At 42.1% G+C, this 26,052-nt stretch overlaps 1 protein-coding gene across 1 annotated transcript; it reads right to left on the bottom strand.

Moving 5' to 3' along the window:
- Window positions 1–753: 753 nt before the first annotated feature.
- LOC141564078 (protein-arginine deiminase type-4-like) lies at window positions 754–21,464 on the bottom strand. Its single transcript, XM_074306098.1, is given in 18 exon segments — window positions 754–1,137; window positions 2,666–2,821; window positions 3,602–3,672; window positions 4,017–4,079; window positions 4,082–4,139; window positions 4,745–4,889; window positions 6,982–7,136; window positions 8,185–8,289; window positions 9,541–9,652; window positions 10,011–10,145; window positions 10,467–10,570; window positions 10,969–11,147; window positions 11,868–11,987; window positions 14,575–14,686; window positions 16,011–16,096; window positions 19,694–19,766; window positions 20,175–20,352; window positions 21,153–21,464. Coding segments are annotated over 18 exon segments (2,301 nt in total). The 5' UTR covers window positions 21,368–21,464; the 3' UTR covers window positions 754–903.
- Between the last annotated feature and the right edge of the window lie 4,588 nt (window positions 21,465–26,052).

The raw sequence follows: 26,052 nt of genomic DNA on the forward strand, positions 1-26,052 counted from the left end.
GGAGGTAGTGCAAGTATTATTTACCTTGAGGAATATAACAAGTTATAGGTAGACAAGCTGGGGAAAGTCTCCAATTCCATCTAGCCTATGACTTATATGGACCATAACTATGGCATAGTAGCAGGAGATAGAGTCAAACTGTCCGATAAGAATTAAGACATCCAGGAGAAAAGGCATTCGGAAGATTAAAAAGGCTAATTGTCCAGATATTTGTCTGGGGTATGCAACACTGAAGAGCTATAATAGCTCCAATGTATAAACTAAACGTTTTAGATGATCCTGGTCTCTTTGGGCAGAAGGAAAACTACTTTGTCCCTTGGATGACAGCAGAATCTTACAACAGGGAGTTATTTAATGATGGAGTACGTTGGTATCTCCATAGCATTGCCAATAAGAGTTGCCTTGGCAACTTCCATTATGTTTATTTTTTTTGGTTTCACATTCCCTGTGGGTGTTCCCTCCTTGCACCAATGGAATAGATGCTGTTAAGGAAGAGAAAAATTATACACGTTATTATTTTTTTTAAATATATAATGTTCTTCTCTGTACCAAGTAGGGTAATAAAGAAATAATAAATAATGAAGAAGCTACTGCTTGGATGAAATAGGTATTTTATTGGATATTTGCTCAAATTCTCAGCCAGGGTCTGAGCCATAAGAAACACATCTGGGTTGGATTACTAGCTGCTCTCCCTGCCATAAAATGGCCAGGACAAGGAGACCAGAAGAATAAAGGGCACAAAATATGCTACAATCTAAGGTGCCTCGAGGCAGAGACTACACCCCCTTACAGATCGGCAGAAGAGACTTTGCCCTTGACTCACTATAGGCCAAGATCAACCAGATGACTAGATGGTGGAGAGAGCCCCGTCACCAACCCTGGAGGAGAGCAGGAAAGGACCCATCATGTTATCACAGTCCACCATTTGGACTTCAATGGCCTCCGGACGATGTTGATCCAATAGTAAGCATCTCCCCAATCTTCTTGATGACCAAAGAACTCCTCAATGAACAGACAGTTCAGGCCCAATGGCTCCAGCAGGTTCCGGACCCTTTTCTCCAAACAGCAGAACCCATTGATTAAGGGCCCAAAGGGTTTGGGGATCCCAAGGTTAGTTCCGAGGACAATCATATTCAACTATGGCAAGAAAAAAAAAAAAAAAAAAAAAAAAAAGAAAAATCATCAGCAGCCGGGATCAAGAATCCCCTATAAATGAGATAGTCTATGTAGCAGAACATTAAGGGGGGGGAAAGTTCTAAAAGGAAGACCTATTCTAGCTACACAGAGTTGGAGATGGAAGTGTCCATTCTAGAAGTAGGTAGTGATACAGTGGACAGAATACTGGGCCTGGAGTCAGGAAGTATTTTTCAGTTATGTCCAAGCCCGTTTGAGGTTTTCTTGGCAAAGATACCAGAGTGGTTTGCCATTTCCTTCTCAAATTCATTTTTACAGAGGAGAAAACAGGTAAAAAGGGTTAGGGGACTTGCCCAGGGTCACACATGTCTGGAGCCAACTTGAAACTCAGGCCCTCCTAACTCCAAGGCTGGCACTCTATCCACTGCAGTTAACGCAGGCTCAGAGAGAACGGAGTTCAAAGGTGGTCCTAACATCGGTTATATAATTCTGGCTAAGTCTTGGTTCCCTCAGTTTTGAAATAAGAATAATAGCATTTATCCCCCAGGGTTATTTTGAGGCTCAAATGAGGTCTTTGAAGCACTTGGCACAGCATCCGGTATATAGTGGGCACTTAAGATGCTTTCCCTCCCTTCATCCCCATCTAATCCAAACTGTACGAGTACCCACCTAACAAAGTGGACAGTCCCCAGTGAGGGGGGACTCGCTACCCTATAAGCAAGCCCTCCCGCCCTGAACAGCTAGTTGGCAAGAGGTTCCCTTCTGCCTCAGCCCCCACCCACCACTCCATATCAAGCCCAAGTTTGCCCCCTTTAATAGCTCTGCCCGCCATAGATAAGGCTTCTGGTCCAGTACAGAAGCAATCAGCCTCTTGTTTTGAGGATGGATGGAATAATCTCGACTCTTCTCCAGGTTAACCATTCCCATTCCTTGGGCTTGGCCGGTAGCTGGAGGCAGCACAGAGAGCCGAGGCTGGAGTCAAGATTTCAGTTCAAATCTGAACTCAGATATTTGGGAAAACTTTAGGTGCTTCAAGGGTTGAAAGGTCACCCACTGCCAGGAGATAAGCACCCGAGTGCCATTCTAGTGCTCTCTTGGGTCTTCGTGTCCCACCCTCAAACAGTGGGTGTTTAGCATAGGCGCCTGCCTCTGGATCCCCAGTGTCTCCCCTCTGGTTCTGGTCCCATCTCGCCAGCTGCCTATGGGGCATTTCAGATCAGGCTCTTGCCCAGACCTTCTCCACACTCCTTCCTTTCCATCCCTCGCTCAGTGATCCCACTGGCTCCCATTGTTCATCTATAACCTCCATGCTGAGGATTCCCAGATCTTCCCATCCTACTTTAAGGTTTTCCCTTTTATCTTCGATTCCTTTCTTGTATTTACTCCCAAATCCGATCTGTTGCCAGAATCTTACCTCGTAGTCAGACACTAAACACTTCCTAGCAGTGGGACCCTGGGCAAGTCACTTAACTTCAACTGCCTCAGGGGGGAAAAATGTCAAATATGACCTAGTCCCTGCCATATTCCTTACCATGTTTGGGAAGAGATGCCCTGCTCGGAGTACTTGTTGTTGGGTGGAGGGATCTTTGACCCAGCCCAGGCGAAACAGCTGGGGAATATCAATGATGTCTCTCTCTGAGAGACCCAGTTCCGCTTTTAGCACCCTTCGGTTCCAATCGATACAAGTCTTGACATAGGGAGAGAAGAAAAAAAACGTCATAGGGCGAACCTTTGTCACCTAAACCAACCTTCATTTAGAGGTGAAGCCCACAGGCTAGGAAAGTCAAGGTTTAAATCCAGGCCGACTTCAAATTCTACATTCTTCCAAATTCTCGAGTTTCAAGTAGGGATTTTTTCCTTTTTAATGATGCAGACTCATCATTGTCTTGTCAGAATTTAAAGATCTTTGATAACTCATCTAACTTGTTTATTTTTGTAGGTATTCTGTTTCACTTATGTTATCAAATTTGACAAAGTTGGGCAAAATAACTCCTAATTATTATTCCAATTTCTTCATTGTAGAATGTTCTCCCTTTTCATTAACTTGTTCATTTTAATGAACGGGGATGCAGGGATCCAGAAGGAAGTGGGACATGGGCACATCATATGGCAAGTCAGTGGTAGGCCAAGAACTTGAACCCCATTCTCCTGACTTCCAGCCCTTAACTTGAAAGGCAATAACTTTATTTAAAGAAAGGAAAACAACAACAAGCTTCCCTATTCCTATAGCAAACAATTCACATTTGTGGAATCTGTTTCCAACTCCATTTTTAGCTTTGATCTTCAAACTCTTATCCCAAGTCAATCTCATATCAGGGAATACAGTTGGGAAGAGAGGATTAAATTCTAGACTATGGTAAAGGGACTAAAGGTTAGTTAGTGAGCTCTCTGGGCCCTAGCCCAGAAATGGCAGCAAGGCAGGATTGGAGCCCCCCAGCCAGTCCTCCTCCTCCATCCGTCCCAATACCTGTGCATAGTCATTCTGCCTCCTCAAGAATTTATCAGCCAAGATGTCACTGATACTCATCTTCACCCTTTCTGTAGGGAAGGCAAAACAAGGTGATGAGAATAAACAGTCTTGAGAGAGGGAAGGTGTGTGTGTGTGTGTGTGTGTGTGTGTGTGTGTGTGTGTGTGTGTGTGTGTGTGTTCTCCTATAGGAATATAAACTCCTTGAGGGCAGGGATTATTTCTCCTGTCTGTGTCCCCCAATACCTGGTATACTGTAGGTATTTAATAAATGCTTGTCTGACTTCATAGCATTCAGGCAAGAAGTAAAAGTGCACATTAGGACCGCCCTGTGCTTGTGACTGTACTGGGAGAGCTCGTGTTGTGGTTCAAATGGAGTTGGCCAAGATAAGGGGGCTCGGAGAAAGGGGGATACCTGTATAAAAGAGCAGGTTTCTGTCCACTCTGTCTAACACAGAGGCTTTCCCATAGCCTCGTCTTTTCTCCTCTTGAATAGCTCATAACATGCATTGGGACTAGCCAGGAGTAGTCGGAAGCCCTAGAGAGACAAAGGACAGAGCAACGAAAGATCATTTGTGGATGGCCAAGGTTTTCAGGGGATGGGAGCTTATTGAAGACGGAGAGGATGGATGGAGTCACCAGCCGCTCTTACTAGGGGAAGGGGAGGGTCACTAGGTTCTGATGCAGTTCCTTGGGTTGCTACACACTAGGAGCTCAAGTTTGTGGATGGGATAACCTAAGGAAGAAGTCCGCGTAAGTCCTCTCTGGGGATGCTGGCCAACTTGATCAAAAACAAGTCTGGGAGGTGAATATTCCTAATATATCCTAATATTCAGAGCTTTCCCCTACAGAAGGGCAGGTGGCTTGAGGTGACCGGCCCAAATGAAGGGGTAACACATCCATGGCCCAAGGGCCATTTGGGTCCAACATTCATTTTACAGATGGTGGGATATGGAACCCAAGAGGTTAAGCTAACTTCCCCACAATCACGATCCACTGGACATGGTCACTAGTTTCTCCTTTTCTCCTATGTCTGGGGGTTCATTTCAGGCCCATTTAGTTTCTAATATAGTTCAGACTTATGTCAGGTCCCATCTTTCCCATGGACTCCTGGTCTGGGGTGGGACCTTTCCCACCCTCTACCTGTCTATCGTTGGCAGGGACGAAGGTCAGGAACTCTTTCACGTTGCCCTCCAGCAGCCATTCAGAGAAGAGTTCTAGGGGGTGTTGTATATTCTGAGCATAGATGAAACTCCGCAACCTCCGATTCACTTCTGCGATGTTCTCCCTAATACAAATAAGTAAAGTAGGAGGTAACCAGGAGAAGGAGGGCAGGGATAGGAGGATGGGGATCCTGGACCCGGCTGCTCATAGCTAATTCTTCTCTTGGATTCTACCACGGGAGTTCTTCAACTCACAATTCATCATTGGGCACATTTCCTTTTGTGTTTTTTAAAGGAAAAAAAATCCATTTTTTATTCTTACCACTACCCACTGAATATTCTATTTCTCTCCCTTTCCCAGAGGGAAAGTTTCTTATAATATTAGGAGGAAATAGAGACCAGACTTGTTCTTTCATTGGCATTAGAGACACCCAGAGGAAGAAACAGCTACTGATGCAGGTTGGTACCTTCTGCCATTTATAATCCTAGAAGATTTTCTAGGATGCTGAAAGACTTCAGCGATTCTTGGGATTCATAGAACTACTAATTCTCGAACCCATGTCTAAAATCGACTTTCTGTGAAGGAGGGGGAAAGGAAGAGAAAAGAGACTAGAAAATTATACAGAATTAAACAACACATAAACCAAGTGATAATATATGCAGTATTTCACACCTATAAGTTTCAACCTCTGCGCAAACCAAAACCACAACCAAAACCAAAAAAATTTCAGAGGGAAACTTGAGTTTTAAGTCATTAGTGTATTTTTTTTTTAATTTGGATGGGAGAATCCTGGATACAGGAGGGAACTCTTATGCTGCATCTAAAAAAAAAAAAAAAAAAAAAAAAAAAAAAAATCAGGAGATCTGGTTTGAACCCTGACTTTACTTCTCAGGGTCTCAGTTCTCAGCTGAGAAAGTAAGGATGCGAGTCATACTTAGGATGACCTCCAAGATCTATTCTGGCTTCAGAAGATCTTTTCTCTTCTAGAATCTGGATTCCAAGACCATCAGTTTATAGGATTCAGAATTGGAAGTGATTTCAATGACAATAAACCCTCCCTTTATAGAAAACAGGAAGGAACTGTTAAACCCTGTAGAAATAAACAGATTTGCCTAAAATAACACAGAAAATGACAGAAGATTTGAATTCTGGTCTTCTGACTTCAAGGTTAATGTTCTTTCTTACTATCACAACAATATCCTATAAAAACCCGATTTAAAATTGCTTTTTCCAAATCAACTTTTCCCTACTCTCTTGAGATAAGTAGAAAAATACAAGTATCCCTTTCCATATCACAACTTTCCCCAGGGCAGTTTCGATATACTGCAGGTTGGCAAATTTTTCAGGAGTTTTACGGAAGCCACATAAAGGCCAGCAGATGACCTAGAAAAAGGTTAGAAATTGAGAAGCACACAAAAAATGTATAATATTATATATCAACCCAAATTTTACAATAAGATATTGTAAACAGTCTGTAAAAGAAAAAAAAATTTCAGACTTCTCTGGTAGAGAGAAAATTATACTGAGATTTTCTAGATCAGATCTGTCTCATCAGGGATAGGAAGTGGGGTGAAATGCTTCAAATCCCTGTGATGTGGAAGGAATAACTAAGCTTCTTGAAGCCGGAAACAGTTTCCTTTTCTATGCTTAAAGAATACCTTATAGATCTTAAGAAGCTTAACAAATGCCGAGTAGATGAGGTTATTAGAAATCATATAAATGCTTACTGGGGAAACTTGTATGCACTGGTACATTTGCCATAAGTTAGGTTGCCTTTCAGTCTGTCTCATGGTACAAGTCCTACCAGAACAACCATTATTTTCTCATCTTCTTTCCATTAAATTGTGAACTTCCTGAAGGCTGGAAATCTTGCTTCTTTTTTTTTTTTAAATATTATTTTATTTTCAAAATCTATGCAAAGATAATTTTCAACATTCATCCTGCAGAACCCTCAGTTACAAATTTCTCCTCCCCAAGAAAGCAAGCAATCCAATTTTAAACATGTGCTATTCTTCTAAACAGATTTCCATATTTACCATGCTGCTTTTGCTTCTTTTTTTATATCCTAGCTCTTAGCCCGGTGCCTGCCGATTGTTCCCCAGCAAAGTGCTTTGCATACAGTTTTTAAACCGATTGAATATAAATGATCAACTACCATCAAGAGTAAGAATAAATTTTCATATTCCTTATGCCAGCTAATTTTGATTCCTCCTCACCTGGGCAAGCTGCCATTGCCAATCAGAATCCTGCCCAAAGGATAAATGATGCCGTGGGCAGTGACTGGTGGGCTGACTGCCAGGAACCCAGGGAGATCCAGGTCATCATCATCTTCCCGTTCCCGTTCATGGATCACGTAGCCAAAGACCGATGACTGGGAAAAGTTCCATCCCCCCGCCCCGTTAGAGAAAAGTCAGTGTAAGATATTTGAACAAAAAACATGATTCTGTTGGTCAATGGGGGCCAGGATCTGGTAAATCTGTTAGGCCGAGTCATAACTATAAGGGGACCTCAAAGCTAGGGATTTCTGAAATTCCTTTATAGAAAAATAGAAAACTGAGGTCTAAAGAGATTTGTTGATTTGTTCTAAAATAACTAGTCAGTGGCAAAATTAAGATAAAAATCGACATAGACACAGTCATAGACAGACAGACCTTCTCAAAATTAGAAAAATGCTTCGAATTCTGAGATTAATCTCAGTGGCCAGGATTTCCTCCTACAAATATATCTGACAGTGTTCATTTGGCCTCTACTTGAAGGCGTCTGGGGATGGGGAACTCTCTATTCCCAAGGCAATATCATTCCACTTTTCAACAACTCATTGTTGATCAAAATTTTCTTATCTCACAATTTTTTTCCTTTATAACATATTTTATCATTTCTAGTTTTGACTTCTGGAGTCAAATAGAGCAATTTGAGCTTCTTTTAGTTGCCAGCCTTAGAAAAATCAAGTATTTCCATCTTGTTCTTGCCTGACCCATTTTCTCCATTCTCCAAGTTAAACATCTATAGTTCTTTCCCCATTCTAATCACCTTTTCTGGACATTTTCCAACTATTTCCTGTGACTTTCCTAAAATGTAATATCCAGCCCAGTATTTGGTTGAAAGAGAAATTCTGAAGTTATCTGAGACTGTTCTCCCCTCAGTTTCCCTCTCACCATGCTGTGGACCAAGCAAGAGACCTGGCTTCACGTGTGTCCTCCCTCTGACCACTGGGTGCCAGTCACATTTTTCCCCAATCTAGAACTCCAATTTCTTCATGTATAAAATAGAGAAAAATGAACACTGTTGACCTCAAAGTGCTAGATAAAGGAAAGTTCTTTAAAACAGAAAAATGATGGACAAGTAAAGGTTTTTGACCTCATCACGATAGGCTTGGAGGAACAGCATTGGGGCTTACTACACTCAACCGAGTCGCGTACCAGATTCTTTTTGAACACGAAGTTGAGATCACATTTGCAAGGGGTATCGAGCATAACAGGAAAACGGCATTCAGGACTCTGGGTGTACCCAATCGCCACCTCTTTCTGGGAAGGAGGAAAAAAGAAGCCACTGTCCCATTTCACATAGCAGTTAGAGGTAGAAGTCACTTGAGCAATCTAGTCTCACAAACTAGTCTCTAGTCTCCCAACAGCCTCTTGGGCTCTCTGCCAAAATTTTAGCACCTCCAATTCAAGTAATTGTTCTCCCACCAAGCCAGCCTTCCTCCTACACGACTTATTTGTCTTGAGATCACTGTGTTTCCCCCACCCCGGACAGCTAGGTTGGAAATATTTGAGTTTTCTTTGTATATTTGAGTATATATTTAATGCCAAAGACATAAAGGCAAGATGTGTCAGATAGTCCATGCCTTGGACACTTTATGAAAATCCAGAGCTGGGGATTCAGAAGGACCCAACCCAAGCACATTAAAAAGATCCTTATTAGAATGACACATTAACATTCAGCCTCTTCTTGGAGCTCTCCAAGGAGGGGAGCCAATACCTCCTGAGGTATTGGAAAAGGAAATGGCAGAACCACTCTAGTATCTCTGCCAAAAGAATCCCAATATGGTCAGAGAGTTGACCATAACTGGAAAACAAATGATAAATTGAAGAAGCTGGAGCAAGAATTAGGAGACCAGGATTCAAATTTCAAGGATGCTCCTTGCTTCTTTCATGTAAGTGGGAAGGGGGAGGAAAGAGCATTTACATACCTAAAGGCCAGGCACTACACCCAGTATTTGTTTTTTTAAGCTATAAATACCATCTCCTTTAATCCTTACAATCACCTTGGGAAGTCACTGCTATTATTATACCCATTTTATAGATTGAGAAAACTGAGGCAAGCAGAGCTGAAGTGTCTTGCCCAGGATCACACAGCTAATAAATATTAAAAACTGGATTTGTACTTGTCTTCACGAGTCTAGTTTAATGTTCTTTTCATTGCTATACAAGTTGCTTTATAAAGCTCAATTTTTTCAAACTTTTAGATGTAGATGCTGCATACAAATACCTGGGACTATTGGAAGAAAATCCGTCACGATAAGCAGAATTCCTATGACTTACATATACTCTTGTTATTTGAACTTCAGATCCACACATACAAATATCACATCCCCCACGGATCTCAGCTAGGAACCAAGCCCATCTTGCCCCATATAACTCATCATGCAGGGAGTAGCCCTGCCAGCATACATCTTCCCCACCTCCGTCTCTTGTCCCTCCTAACTAAGAGAGCAGGACCATCAGGACATGGAGGAGCGCTTAGATCTAGGCTTTTCAACCCATTAATGTTACCCCAATCCACGTCTCTAGACGAATCCTGTCATCGGGACAGAAAGTCAGGTCACAATTAGCTTCATGGGCAAAGTTAGAGATGGTTTTTATGAAAGTTGATTCAGGTATGAGTCTGGAAGAAAGCAAAGAACCACAGGATGTAATCCTACCCAAATCATAAGGAGGGATTTGGGGGGGCAAGGGGAGGGACTCCTATGACTTATAACCTGAAGAAGGATTCTTTTTCAAGAAAAAGACTTCCCTTCCTCATTTTTTCCTCCCCAGAGTTTCCTCAGTAAAGGTTCTGGAGTGATTGGGCATTTCCTTCTCCATCTCATTTTATGAATGAGGAAATTGAGGCAAACATGGCAAAGTGACCTGGCCAAGATCACACAGCTGGCAAGTGTCTGAGGCTGGATTTGAACTTGGGAAGACAAGCCTAGAGCTAGTCACCGAGCTACCCAGAGAAGACTCCAAACCCTAGAACAGACCTGCTTCTCTCTCGCTCTCTCTCTCTGTCTCTGTCCAGTTTCGGCCTCGACTGGCCCGTCAACCACTTGATACGCACTGGATTTTCTTTGTCCCTCCAAAATCTCCACGGACGCAAGGGCCATTTCTTCAGTTTGCTAGAAGAGGAAGCAGCAAAATAGCTCAAAATTTAGGCTCACGAGTGCCAGATAGTGGCAGTTACTAGGGCTTTAGAGATGAGAAACAGTCCCAATTCTCAAGAAGGTGGGGAATATACACTCCCTGTACTTAGGTATACAAATATCCATGTATATGTTTGACCTAAGCAAAGTGTTCCCTTTATAACACAGTCCCAAGTAGTAGGGGAATTAGAAAGTTTTGTCCCATACACTGGCTCAGAGAGCTGTGGGACCGAGGCCGGAGCAGGAGGAAGAGCAATCATTAGAGGCTCAGTGTAGTCTCTTGAAGTCCCTTCTTACCTGGTCACGAAGATCTCTACAGGTGGTTGAATGTTAGAAAGCATGATCCAAGGAGCCACACGGAAAGCCTCTCCTACGTTGTAAATCGGATACTCAGGCTCTTTCTAGGGGAGGCAGGAAAGGACTAATGAACTAGAAAGCTGTTAACCGTTAGGGTTCTAGAGAATCTGGATTCCCATCTCTACTCAGCCACTTCCTAGCTGAGTGACCCAGAGCCCCTTTCTGAAGCTCTGCTCCCTTATCTCTACGGCGAGGGGCTGAACTAGGAGTAATTGCCAAGGTCCTTTCCAACTTGGAATGACCATTATTCCCATTCCCTGGAGGCTGAATCAATCCATCCTTCCCATTTCTCTCTTGCCCCTTCCAAGGAATTTTTTATTTTTTACATATTGGAAGACTTCTTCAATCCTACCATCGCCCTCCCCAACCCTTCATAGAGGTTCTTTCTTGCCCTCTAGACTTTACCAGCCTCCACCACTGCTAAGCCCATTTCCAAACATACCTTACGGAAAGTGTTCAAAAGGGAGGCTGTGAAAGAAATCATCCCAGAGAAGTCAGCATCTGGGAAGCAAAGTGCTTCCACATAAAATACCCGCTTTTCTCGGTATCTCAGGTGTTTGATGGTATGGCGAGGTCTATTTGGCCCCAGTACCAACTTGTAATGAACATTTATGGAGGATCCTAGGAGAAAGGAAAAAAAAGAGGCCGATTAGAAGGACAGTTCCAGGTATACTTGTATACCAAGTTCAGCTTGGGGTAAATTACAATAGTGATCAAAGTTCATTCACTTTGGGTTTTTTTTTTTTTCTGAACTCCTGATGTTCTGTTTAAAACAATGATTGAGTTATGATAGCTTTGAGTCAAAAAGAACCCAATAAAAAACAACCTCAACTCTGAGACAGCTAAAAGCCGAGACCAAATTTGAATTGAGAAACTTGGATCCCAGATCTCTCCTCTGCACTACTCTTGCCTTCTGCCTCTTCATGCCTTACAAAAATGGTCTTAAATCCTCCTGTAAATCCCCCTGACTTAACTCCTCTTCCATCATTACCAATGGTAGGTTTCTCCTAGGAACCAGTTATAATCGCTTTTCTCTTATTTTTTGTATAAAGCTTAGGGTTCCTTGGAGGAAATATTTGCCAGAACCACAACTAGTTCTCTTATTTATCAGCACATATACAGGCCTCTTACTCCCACCTCCCTAGATCACAGGGTCTTCAATTCCCAGTAGGAACAACCTTGGAGGTCTACCCTACCTCCATTTTGTAGGTAAACTGAGCCGGAGAAAGTCACTCCCAGTAGCGAGTGGCCAAGCCTCCATTGGGAGCCACGTCTTCTCCCTCTCTCTTTTCCTCCCCCTACTGCTCCATGTTGGGTCCCAAAGACAAAAAGGATAGTCACCTTCAGATCCAAAGAGTCTCACTTTGTCTGGATGAGTGCAACTGATAACTATTTGATGAGTCATGAAAAACTGAAATGGGGCACGTATGTCCAGGAATACTTTTGCCAGTCGATTAACATCTTGGGAAGGAAGAGAAACATTTAGTTCCTGAAGATCCAAATATGTCCCTCCATGGTCTTAAGCATGTACTTGAATATTATGTAATATAGGGAACTCATTTTTTCCAAGAGTAGCTGCAGTGCATTATTAATTTTTTTCCCCTCAGGGGGTGAGACAATGGGGGATAAGTGATGTGCCCAGGGTCACACAGCTAATGTTAAGCATCTGAAGCCAGATTTTCCCAAATCCAGAGCTGGTGCTCTATCCACTGTGGCATCTGGCTGTCCCTGGCAATCCATTGTTAGATGGCCTTAATTATTAGGAGGGCTCATAGATCCCCAACCTTAACCTTGGGAAGGGACTCTTCTCCCTCCCCCACAAGATTCACTGTCTATTTCCAGAGGGCTCCATCTGTAATATATAAGCCCACCTTCGAGCCATCAAGATTGTCAGCTTTGAGAGCATGGTCCTTACCCTCGTGCATGGGGATGTCACATCAGACAGTGGAATATTATCTCTAATTTACTACCTGTGCTCCCTTAAGCAAATTATTTCTATTTGTCTGGATCTCTATTTCAGAAGTGTAAGATGGGTGGGATTCTAAAGGGAAGTTCCAGTTCCAGTTCCATACCTGTGATAGGATCTACAGTAATCACTTATCCCTGCCCAAGCAATCTCAGTAACTGTCTACGAGAGCATGTAAATTTTTGTTCGATTCTTCCAACCTTTCACAGTCTCTTTCACTCATTATATTCTAGAGCCCATCTCCAAGGCTCTTGATCACTCTTATCTTTGGGATAAATTGTTCACATATCCTATATATGCACACATTCAAGTTACATAATATGCTATTGTATATTGTACGATATCAAAATGTGCGATATCATAAACGTATATAGAAGTTAACATTTAAAATAGTAAGGTGAAATAATATTGGATCTTGAAAATCAAGGAAACCTAGGAATTTATTAAGTTAGGGGAGGGAAAGAATCAGTTTTGTGTCTTAGAAAAAAATGACTTTGGTGGGTTGTGTAGAGGATGAGTTGGAGAAGATGACTTGAAGCATGAAAAAAAAAATCAGAAAAGAGACTTATTACTTAGCCATTGATAATAAAGGTCTAGACTAAAGTGGCAGCCAAGTAAAAGGAGGGAACAGATGCAAAATAGTGAAGTTACAGAAAAGACAAGATTTGGCAGCCAACCATGTCCATGGAGGAAAAGAAATGAAGAATTTGGGGTGTCCCTGAAATTGACTTTTAGTGACTGAAAGTATCCTTGAAATAGCATAAGAAAGCTTGGAAGAAGGGGAGCTTTAAGAGAAAAAGCTAGTAAGAAGATTTATAATGTACAACACAAACTTTCCATGGCTGCTCAGTCTTTGATCCACTGAAAACCAAGGGGGAGAGTTTTTGTTTTGTTTCTTAAACTAGCTCCACCCTTATATATAATTCTGTTCCTTGAAGTACCTGCTAGGGCCTTAAGGTAATCTGGCAGAGGAGAAGGGATGTTGGTAGAGAATTTCACCTGTAAAAATGCTATAGAGGTAACGGTTGTTTTTTCTTGCATCTCTCACCTGGCTAGAGAGCTTTTATTAAACTTACATTATTCAAAGTTTGCTTATATTTCTATTTAATTAGCACTAATATTACTTTATCTAAAGTTTGGTTAATCATAGCTGCTTCTATTCTGTGTGCTTCATTATGGAAATGAGAGAGAGGAGGCCATGGGTAAGGTACATAGACTGTTTAGATTATTGGGGGCTCCTGAGCTATATGAAAGAGAATCTATTGACATTTTGTCAGCTTCAAAGTTGGGTAAAGAATGCATTTTTATCTCTAGGCTGAAAACATCAATGACAAACCTATTAGTTGTGATGGTAGATTTTTTTTTCCTTAAATAGTAGGCATTTATATACAACTTTAAGACTTGCCAAGAAATTTATAAATTTTCTCATTTGATACTTACAACAACCATGGGAAGCAAGTGATATTATTGTTATCATTTTTATACAGACAAGGAAATGAAGGCAGAAAGGTTAGGGCCCATCTACTGTGTACCAAGCTGCCTCTAAATCAGAGGCTTTTTTCCTACCAAGGGCCATTTGGATGTTATATCCTTCAGGGGCCATACACAATTACCAACCTATAGAATTCTAGCAGTGACAGGTTCTTGTGCTTTCAGCTCATCATTATCTGTTGTCTTGGCAGGTTAGACCAAATAATTTCATGGGCCTTACGCAGCCCAAAGGTCAGACCTTTCCCCCACACCTGCTCTAAATTACTAATTTGGCTTCTTCATTTTTTCTCCTCTCAAATGTACAAAGAAATCTATTCTGTGAATTTTCTTATTTGAGGATGCATTGTTCTTTTCCCTAGGCTTAAAGCTCCTTATGGGCAGGATTTTCATTTTTGACTTTTTAATCCCAGCACAATAATTAATGCACTGTTGATATTTGATTAGACTAGGAGTAACTCTAGAAACAGAGAAGCATCTCCAAACTAAATATAAATTTCCCAATAATGGAAATATAAAATAAATAAAATAAGAAGAAATTCACTTTGCTGCCCTTGGGTTGGGCTTCCCTGAATGGCAGATGCATTGACTTACCATCTATATAAAGAATTTCTTCTTCCTGATCATCGAATCGAGGTGGGTATTCATTGTTACATCTACAGTTCACAAGCATGATGGGCCCATCCCAGGAGTTTTGGGCGTTTTTCTGAAATGACAAACAGACTCCAGAGATCCACCTCACCCCAGACTCAAGAAATGCATCCTCCTTAAAAAAATCTGCCTGGACAGACAGAAAGACTATATATTGGGAAAGGGGAAGGTATTAACAGGCATTTAAAAATTTGTCTTGTCCCAAGCACATTTGGGAGACAGGAAACATTATCCTCATTTTACAGAGGGACAGAAGTGAAGTGACTTCCCAGGCTCACGCCGTTGGAAATGTCCGAGGCTGGATTTGAAGCCAAATCTTTACAACTCATCGAGTATACAGCATGGCTGACTGGAATTTGCCTAATTTTAATTCAGAATTTTAAAAAATCTAGCTGGTAACTCAAAAGTAGAATTTAATATATAGAATATAGAAATGAAAGAAATTAATCCTTAATTACCCTCAATAATTAAAAAATGAATATTCAAATATTACTTGCCTTCCTTTTATTCAGATCCTGGATACCTCTTCCTCAAAGGTCATAAAATGACTGATATATGTTTGTTTTTTCAATATTAGCAAAGATCGTTTCATACTTGTTTGATTGTAAACATATAGAATTATGGAATCTGTTTTTCAAATCCAACATCAGACTCCCACTAGCAGTGTGATGCTAGACAAGTCATATTACCTGTTTGCCTTAGTATCTTCATCTTTAAAATAGGAATAATAGTATTTGTCTACCAATGCCTGGTACCTAGTGATATGCTAGTAATTGATCTGACTAGTTTCTTTCCTACCCCCTGTTCCCTTCCCACTGACTTTCTTCTCCAAGAACCCTCCTTTTTGGACAAATATAGAGTATCTCAAAGTCTATTGAAACTTAAGATACCACATATCTATTTTCATCTTTCATCCGAGCCTCCAATCAATTCTACAAGATAAGTGACTAGAGACATTATGAGCCCCATTTTTTTTTAATGGTTTGGGAAATGGAAGCTTTGAGAGCCAAAGGAGCCGATTAGAGTTATATACACATTGGTTCTCAGTGGCAGAATTGAAACACGGACCTTTCTGGGTCCAAAGCCCAATAATCTACCCATTTTTCTTGCTGACCTTCCCCCCCCCCCTGGATTCCATCAATATGGCTCTAAACTTGGAAGGCCCCGAGTTTGTGACTTTTTCAAAGAGTTATTTTTGAGAACCGGATTCCGATATAATTTCCAAGTATTCTATGTAGTTAAAAACATACTTTGAGAGGGATTCATAGCCTCAAACTGCCGAGGAGATACAGGACATACAAAAGATTCAGAAGCTTTAATCTTGGAATTTTCCCTTCAGAGTATATTTGTACTTGAATTAAGAGCCCCAGCCCTTATACCTCAAGCAACTCTTTTCTCTTCTCTTCCCTTTTCTTGTTTTTGTTTTCAGGTTCCTTTTTGCGCTTTTCCCCTGTTAGAGAAAGAACTGGAAAAGGAAGCAAAGGATAGTGAGGGGTGACTAGCAGTCCAGGACTGCTCCAAGAACACTCTCCCAGTGAGCAGACATCCCAACCCGCCCTTCGAATAAGGCTATGGAATGTCCAAAGGTTTACTTTTCCCAAAGGCTCCATATATTGAGAGTCTCTTTAGCCTCCAAGTCATGGAACAGCAAGAGACTTTATACAGATTGGGCTTTAAGCTGTACCTGAACAGGAATCCTCTTGACATTCTTATTTGAAGACCTAAAGTGATACGGAGTTCTTGAGACTGTCCTTTCTAATTTTGGGTAGTGCAAATCATTTGGAAAAATTTTTGTATGTACCCAATGGAAATTTGCCTTTGTATAGGAAGATAAATTAAAGGAATTCTGTGGTCCCTTCTAGCCCAATCTTATTTTATAGATATGAAAACTGGAAATGAGACAAGTAAAAGTTTCTACCATAAGAAGAGATGGCATTGAAATGTGGGCCTTCTGATTCAAAATTCAAGGTCACTATGTCATTTTAAAAATAGCTCGTAGTTCTAGAACTCCTTAGGTTTGCAAAGTGTTTTATAATTCACACCTCATCTAATCTAGTATATAATGCAAGATTCCTTCAGATTTTCTTGTAATCTCCTATTCCCCTGGCCTTCCCTTTACCACTATCATTTTGTAGTCTCTTATCCTTTGGAGCTCATACTATCCAAAACTTAGATGTTAAATATGTATAGAAGAATTTTACATGTTTAACATATTGGATTACTTTATATCTAAGGGAAGGGATGGAGGAAGAAAGAAAAAAAATTTGAAACAAGGTTTTTCCAAAATTGAATGTTGAAAATTATCTAAGCATATTTTGAAAATAAAAAGCTTTATTAAAAAATAAAAATTAATAAAGCTTCCATGTTATCAATTGACCCCTCTATCCCAGGTAAAGAGAAGAAGGAACTAGTAGCCAATAATCTATTTTCCCAGTATAGGATGAGATTAACTCATCTGCTGAGAGATAAAAAGTACTTGTGGGAGGGTTGAGAGAAGTTTTGAAATAATTGCTATGTACAATATGAATCAAGTAAGGCTGAAGAGAAAAAGACTGCCTTATCACAAATAGGTGGTATTCCCTTCCCACTTAGGGAGAAGAGTTCTCCAATTCATTTTACAGATGAGGAAACTGAGGCAAGCAGGATGAAATGTGTTGGTGGTCTCCAGGCTTCATGGTTCAGCCTTAAGCCTAATCACTTGCAGGAACCACTTTCACTTTAGCCCCACTTGTGTTCATCATCATTCACAAATGTTTTATTTCCACAATCAAGAATTTTGAACTTCTTTCAGACCAAGATTTTCTTATCTGTACCTATTTTCTCTTATACTTATTCTTCATCCTCAGTATGACCCGTTTCCCTCTTCACCCTCCACCTCCCATCACTTGTCTCCTTAGCCACCATCTTTGCTCTGCCATTATTCAAAATCAGTTTTGATCTTTCAGTTCAACTTTACATTGCCTACTGCTCTCAAATACCTTGCTCCCTTGTCCTACCAAGCCCAACTCTTTGTACCACTACATTCAACCTCCTCCATCCCTGTTCCTAGGAGGAACAGTTAGAGAATCATAACCCAGTCCCAGTTTACATTATCTAATCTCAACTAAGGGACAGCTAGGTGGTTCAATGGATAGAGTACTGGGCCTGGAATAAGAAAGATTTATCAAGAAAGTTCAAATCTAACTTCATTTATTAACTCTGACACTGGCAAGTCACTTTACCCTAGGTGCCTCAGTTTCCTCATCTGTAAAATTAGCTGGAGAAGAAAATAGCAAACTACTGCAGTATCTTTGCCAAGAAACCCCTCTCCTCCAGAGGGGTCATGAAGAGTTGGACATGATTGAAATAACAATCTCAACTAAGTCCTCCTTATTATAAGGCAATCTTTTCTTTTTCTTCTACTCAATTAATATTGTACACAGAGATTGTTCCAAAACTTCTCTTCTCTCAACCTTCCCACAAATATCCTATTTCCTAGTAGAGGAGTTGGTCTCATCTTATATTGTTATACTGGGAAAATAGGCTATTGGTTACCAGTTCCTTGTTTCCTATAACATCACCACTTTGCTATTTGCTTCTGTTTTATGGGAGAGTTCATCCCATTCACATTCAGTTACGATTAACAGTTCTGTATTTTCTTCTATCCTATTTTCATCCTTGTATATATTTTTGTTCTTTCCACCCTGTCCTCGGTTATGTGTGTGAGTTTTTTTTACCTGCCCCACCCATTCTTATCTTCTATCAACCCTTACCCCTTTCTTTTACCTTTTCCCTTTCTATCTGCCCACCCTTTTATCCTATTATTCCCTTTTCTTTTCCTACTTCTTTATAGAATTAGATACATTTCTATACCCAATTGAGTGATTAAGATTTCCTCTTAGAGCCCAAACTGATGAGATCAAGTTTCAGACAATGCTCATTCCCCTCGCTTCTTTCCCTCAATTGTAATAGGTCTTTTGCACCTCTTCATGTAAGGTAGTTTTCCCATTATACTTCCCCTTTCCTCTTTTTTCCAGTATAGATCTCTCGCCCCTTAATATCTTTTTCTTTGATATCATCACATCAGAAAGTCTATTCACAAGCACAGTCCATAAGATGTCCCCCTCAGTCCCAGTGACAGATACATTTTAAGAGTTAGAGATATCATTTTCTCATCTAGGGATATAAACAGTTTAACCGTTAAATATTCTATATTTCCCCCCTATTTGCCTTCCTATGCTTCTAGAGCCAAAAAGCTAATCCATGATATAGTTGAATCCCTATTGAACTTGCTGTTCACTAAAATTCCCTAGGTCTTTCCAGAAAAAGACTCGTCTGGTAACCTTTTCCCTTGCACTCTCTGGTTTTATGAGGCAGAATAGCCTAAAGAAGCTAATATCTTTGAAGGAGTTGTCATCTGAGGAAAAGTACGATGACCTGACCATTCTAAACTTTATCTACTCCCTATTGCTATAGGGACTATTGGAAATTATCATCCACCTTGCCAGTCCCTTCTTTAATGGAGAATTCCTCTCATTTGAGATGGGCTCAGGCTGGCCAACCTTTTTTCTCCAGCTGGGCTTCAATGAAATTCCTTAAGCCAGTCACTCTCTGGAGCTTTTTTCAGTAACTTGGGCTTTCCTCACCCCTTCCAGGAGTGGGGATGCTTCCATTTTGGGCAGAGACCCAAGCCAGTCAATCTACCTTCTGCTCCTAGCTCTGCCTCTTATATTCTGGAATTACAACCCTATGTCCTTATGCAAAGATCCTCATTCCCATTCCCTACTTTGTAGCTTCCTTTTATGTGTTGTCTTTCTCCATTAGAACACAAGATTCTTGCATACAGAGACTATTCCTTTTGGCCCAGTGCTTAACAAGGGCTTGGAATCTAGTTATTCCTTCCGACACCCTCCAAAAGGGGCACTAACCAACTATGACATTCCCAATTTGGACCCAAAGCTTTCTACAGCTAATTCTTCCCCTGCCCTGCCTTCCCTTCCTTCAGGCTGCCTAAGCCAAGCCTGTGTTTGCAATACATTTCTTATTTCCCATTCTCTCTATCCCATTTAAGCTTGTTACTCACCGATACAGGTGACTTTCATCAGAGCCACAAGGCTGGAACATTCCTCCCCATATTTAAAGTAGGTGATTCTAACCTGTAAAGACACCAGAATTTCAGAGATGGGGTAATCCAGTTTCCAGATTCATCACAATGGGGCTACTAGAACCACCCGGCTCCATATAACCTTTCTAGCTTCATCATTCCTCTGCATATACCCTATGTTTCAGAAAAAACTGGCCCAGTTGATGGTTCCTAGGTGGGGGGGGATGACAGTCCATTGCTTATCTCCGTGCCCTTGAAGAGGATGCTCTCCATTCTCAGATAGATTTCTGCCCTCAGAATTCTTACTTTTCCTTCCTCACATATATCAGGACCTCTGGGTCTTTCCAGAGTCCTGTCCAGGGAGAATCCTTTTCTCTTGACCTGGACATTGTATCTCTTGGCAGGTAGATTTGTAGGACTTAGTATTCCCCATGACTTGAGCAACTTATCATAAACTCACCCATTCTGAAAACATCGTAGAGCTGGGTACCAATGCGTTTAGTTTGAGCTCACAAGAAGGGTGCAGGTACCATCTGCTGGTGTGTCCGGAGCCAAAGTTAAATTTTGTACCTTTTACATGAAAAAGGAGTCCTGGGGAAGCCGATGCTTCAAAGGTATTATAACCATCAGGGGCCTGCCTAGTATCAGAAACAATGAATGAGACCCAGTTAAGCAGGCAGAGTCGTGTATGAATTCTCTACCATTCCCCCAAGCCTTTGGGCAGCAAAAAAACCAAAACAAAAACCCCAACCCCCCAGAACATAAGGCTTATGAGTACAGTGTGCTTGGTGGGGGGGGGGGGAAGAGAACCGTGGGCTTGGAGCTGAGAGATTTGGGTGCTAATGTCAACAGGCTCCTCAACTAGCAGGACAGATAATTGAGAAATCCCTTCCATCTCTGGTTTTTTGTTCCCTCACTAGTCAATAGAGGGGGCCCAGCTCCATCTTCAAAGCATCTCTCAGGTCCAAGTTCTCCATGTCCATCCTGACCCCGAGCCCAGAACAGGAACTGCCTCCCAAAGGAAGTTAGGCTATACTAGAAGCTTTTGACAATTTCCTACTTGGATTTTTCCCCCTAGACTTGCCTTGGTCCTCCCTCAAAGGTTTATGGGTAGATTTGATTCTCATTCCAAATCCATTGCCCATTCTCCCGTGTCCTATTGCCTCAAACAGCTCTGGGAACATCATCATCAGAACCCCAAGGCCCAACATAGCCTACGTCTCCAAAGCTCCGGAGAGGTTCAGAATGTCAGAGCCAAAAGAAGTGCCTTCATTTCATGAGGGAGGAAAGAACTGATCCCACAGGTAGCTTGGACTTCTTTCCATGACCCCCTTCTCCCCTCACCACCAAAACAGCCTCAGAACAAACACATTTTAGGGTCATGCAACAGTAACATAACACACGGGCTCCCAGTCCAGGGAAGCTCCCTTTCTCTTACCCTGTGACATCAATCAGTACCGTGGAGCCAATTATGCACACTGCCTTAATGACACGCTCCAAAGACATAGTGTAAACCTTCTCTGGGGCTTCCATTTCAGGCTCCCTACTTGGGACTTGCCCACTCTCCATGTTTGCTCCCTGGGTATCCAAGTTTGCTCCCTGGGTATCCAAGTTTGCTCCCTGGGTATCCAAGTCTCCCTGCCAGGACGCCATGTTTCCTTGCCTTCAAGAAAAGCCTTCTGAAATTGTTAGCAGCCAGGGCCAAGAGACAAGGTCCTAGGCTTCCTATTATAGACCCCAGTCAACAGGCTCGCCTCCAGCCCTCTCACCCCTAGTTAAAGGAATTGTCAATCATCTACCCAGGTGTCCTCCATCTTCTTGAGTCTCAAGTAATTGAAGGTAAGCCATGGTCAAGAAATAGGAGGAAGAAGACAGGTGAGAATATATATATACATGGTACTTCCTCTTTTCTCAAATTCTGGAAGATTTGAACACTTGATTACAGAAATGCTGTTGTGGCTCTTAGGATTTAAAATTCTTAGGTGTTTTATTCTCACAAGAGGAGACAGATAGGGCCCTCTTAGAACCTCATATTCCCAGATGAAAGCAATCAGGGCTCTCGGAAGCAAGGGCCCGGAAGAATTGACCTGCCCACATACAGGTGTCTTAGATCATACAGAGTCAATTTCCAGGTGCTCTTTGAGCTCTGATGTGAAGTCAGTAAGACCCTGAAGTACAAGCCTGGGTGACTCAGTCTCAGTTTCCCCATCTGTACCCATCTCACAGGGATGTTGTGGATATCAAAGGAGAGAATATGTGTCAAGCACTTTGCAAATCTCAAAGAACCATATATAATGATGGTGATGATTATTGTTTGGCTGTCAACCTCAGGAGTTTCCACAAGATGATCCTTAAGGCCCTTCCAGATTAAACATTTTTTTTATCCTGAGGTCCCTCCTAGATCTGACATTCTGTTTTCAAAGTTCCCTTGCAGGTCTGACATTCTGTATTCCAAAAGATTTTTTTAGACCTGACATTTCCACTTTCTAGATTCTTTCTTACTACCAATGTTCTAACTCTAAAGTTCTGCAGTTCAAAGGTCCCTCCTAGCTCTGACATAATTATGTTTTAAGGCTCCTTCTGGTTCTGAAATTCTGAGTTCCAAGTTCTCAGCCAAAGCTGATATTCTATGTTCTAGGGGTCCTGGCTGGTCAGCCATGTCTGATTCTTTGTGATCTCCCTTTAGGGTTTTCCTGGCAAAGATATGGAGTGGTTAGCTATTTCCACTCTAGTTCATTCTACAGATGAAGAAAAAGGAATTGTAGATAGTGTCAAAAAGAGCCAAGACAAGATGGGGGGGTTGTTGAGGAGAATTTCCCCTCTTGGAAGGGAGAGAGTTGCCTGTTAGGGAAGGTCTTCAGGTAGAAGCTGGATGGCTGGTGAATGGTTTTTGATTTTTATTTTTTTTTAAAGAGAGTTATTGACATATTAGTAGGGAAGGAGATATGAGAGAGGGAGAGACAGAGAGAAAAAAGAAAGAGAGGAAAGAAGGCAGAGTTAGAGACAGAGAAGGAGATGGAGAGACAAAAGGGAGACAGAGACATGGAGAGACAAAGAGTGAGAGAAGAGAGAAAGTAAGAGAGAAACAAAGAGGAGACAGAGAGAGAGATGGGGGAGACAAAAGACAGAGGCAGACAGAGACAGAAAGAAAAGAGAGACACAGAGAGAAGGATGGAGAAACAGAAAGATAGAGAGAGAGAGAAAAGAAAAAAAGAAAAGAGACTAGAGAGACACACAGACACAGAGAGATGGGGAAAGGAAGAAAGAAACAGAGAGACAGAGAAAGAAGAAGAAGGAGGGGGGAAGGAGAAAAAGAAAAGGAAGAAGGAGGAGGAGGAAGAGATTGAGACATCTAAGGGCAATTTGGATGATGATCCAGTAAAGGAGGTTGAGATGAACAGCAGATTGGTAGGAGAACTATGAAAAAACCTAGAGAGAAAATTTCTTCACTGTCACCATCCTTTCTTCCAGCTTCGTATAAGGTAGCTCTTCTAGGCAAGGGAAATCCCTCTCTTTTTGTCTTTTGATACTACCCTGAACTTTTCCTCTTCAGTCTCTCTCTCTCTTTTTTTTAAAATTAATTTTATAATTATAACATTTTTTGACAGTACATATGCATAGGTAATTTTTTTTTACAATATTATCCCTTGTACTCCCTTCTGTTCTGAATTTTCCCCTCCTTCCCTCCACCTCCTCCCCTAGATGGCAGGCATTCCCATTCATATTAAATATCTTATAGTATATCCTAGGTACAATATATATATGTGCAGAACTGAATTTTGTTGTTGTTGTTGCAAAGGAAGAATTGTATTTGGAAGGTAAAAATAATCTGGGAAGAAAAACAAAAAAACAAACAAAAAATGCTCACAGTTTACACTCATTTCCCAGTGTTCCTTTTCTGGGTGTAGCTGATTCTGTCCATCATTGATCAATTGGAATTGGATTAGCTCTTCTCTATGTTGAAGAAATCCACTTCCATCAGAATACATCCTCATACAGTATTGTTGAAGTGTACAGTGATCTTCTGGTTCTGCTCGTTTCACTCAGCATCAGTTGATGCAAGTCTCTCCAGGCCTCTCTGTATTCCTCCTGCTGGTCATTTCTTACAGAGCAATAATATTCCATAACATTCATATACCATAGTTTATTCAGCTATTCTCCAATTGATGGGCATCCATTTATTTTCCAGTTTCTAGCCACTACAAAGAGGGCTGCCACAAACATTTTGGCACATACAGGTCCCTTTCCCTTCTTCAGTATTTCCTTGGGATATAAGCTCAGTAGTAGCACTGCTGGGTCAAAGGGTATGCACAGTTTGATAACTTTTTGGGCATAGTTCCAGATTGCTCTCCAGAATGGTTGGATTCTTTCACAACTCCACCAACAATGCATCAGTGTCCCAGTTTTCCCACAGCCCCTCCAACATTCATCGTTATTTGTTCCTGTCATCTTAGCCAATCTGACAGGTGTGTAGTGGTATCTCAGAGTTGTCTTAATTTGCATTTCTCTGATCAATAGTGATTTGGAACTTCAGTCTCTTCTTAAGAACATTCCTCAACAATGTTCTCCCCTCTCCTCCCATCCCGTCCTCTCCCCTTTCCTTACAAGTGATCCAGGATAAGTAACTTAATCCTTTTTGCCTCAGTTTCCCCATATGTAAAATGGGATTGCTATAATAAATAGCACCTTCTTTCCAGGGATGCTATGAGGGTCTAATGAGGTGATATTTGTAAGCTCTTATTCATTTGAATCATGTCCAACTCCGGGACTGCATTTGAGGTTTCCTTGGCAGAGACACCAGATTGAGTTGCTATTTTCTTCTCCAACTCACTTTACAGATGAAGAAACTGAGGTAAGCAGAGTTAAGTGACTTGTTCAGGATCATGCAGCTACCAAGTGTCTGAGGATGGATTTTAACTCAGAGAGGATTTGAATTCCAGTCTCTGCACTCTGTGCACTATCGCTAGCTAGCTATAAAACTCTGAGCAAAGGGACATAATAATAAACTTTATTAATGTTCTTTTGTCATGTTCTATGGTTTCTCCCAACTCTAATGGAACAAGTAGCTCAGTCCCCACTCTCTCAGGGACATACAGCAGGGCAACCCCTTAGTCATATCAGGAAGAGTTAAGGTGAAGAACTTTTAACATTCTCTCTCTCTGGGGATCAGGTATTTCTGCTGCCCTGTAAAGATTCATTGATTTGGAGAGTCCGGCACTATTTTTGTCATAGATGCGGAAACTAAGGCTAAAGACCAGATGTGATTTGGAGGAGGCTGCTCACCATGTCAGCAGGACTGGGATGTGGCTCAGGCACAGGATTGCTCTGGATCTGAGTTTCCAAAAAGCCCACCTTTGGGGCCTTCCATGCAGGGGTCTGAGGGACCCTTGCTACCAAAGGAGGGATGGAATTCACAGTGGCTAGGATTTAAAATTGACAAGGGACAAGGAACCCGGGATGTCAGAGCTGGGAGAGCCCTTAGAACCCAGGAGGTCAGAGCTGGGAGGGCCCTTAGGACATGGAATGTTAGAGCTGGGAGGGCCCTTAGAACCCAGGAGGTCAGAGCTGGGAGGGCCCTTAGAACTCAGGAGGTCAGAGCTGGGAGGGTCCTTAGAACCCAGGAGGTCAGAGCTGGGAGAGCCCTTAGAACCCAGGAGGTCAGAGCTGGGAGGGCCCTTAGAACCCAGGATGTCAGAGCTGGGAGGGCCCTTAGAACACAGGATGTCAGAGCTGGGAGGGCCCTTAGAACCCAGGAGGTCAGAGTTGGGAGGGCCCTTAGAACCCAGGAGGTCAGAGCTGGGAGGGCCCTTAGAACACAGGATGTCAGAGCTGGGAGGGCCCTTAGAACCCAGGAGGTCAGAGCTGGGAGGGGACTTAGAACCCAGGATGTCAGAGCTGGGAGGGCCCTTAGAACCCTAGAGGTCAGAGCTGGGAGAGCCCTTAGAACCCAGGAGGTCAGAGCTGGGAGGGGACTTAGAACCCAGGAGGTCAGAGCTGGGAGAGCCCTTAGAACCCGGGAGGTCAGAGCTGGGAGGGGACTTAGAACCCAGGAGGTCAGAGCTGGGAGAGCCCTTAGAACCCAGGAGGTCAGAGCTGGGAGGGCTCTTAGAACCCAGGATGTCAGAGCTGGGAGGGCTCTTAGAACCCAGGAGGTCAGAGCTGGGAGAGCCCTTAGAACCCAGGAGGTCAGAGCTGGGAGGGCTCTTAGAACCCAGGATGTCAGAGCTGGGAGGGTCCTTAGAACCCTGGAGATCAGAGCTGGGAGGGCCCTTAGAACCCGGGAGGTCAGAGCTGGGAGAGCCCTTAGAACCCGGGAGGTCAGAGCTGGGAGAGCCCTT

This window comes from Sminthopsis crassicaudata, chromosome 3 (genome assembly GCF_048593235.1).
Source record: "Sminthopsis crassicaudata isolate SCR6 chromosome 3, ASM4859323v1, whole genome shotgun sequence".
Lineage (NCBI taxonomy): Eukaryota > Metazoa > Chordata > Mammalia > Dasyuromorphia > Dasyuridae > Sminthopsis > Sminthopsis crassicaudata.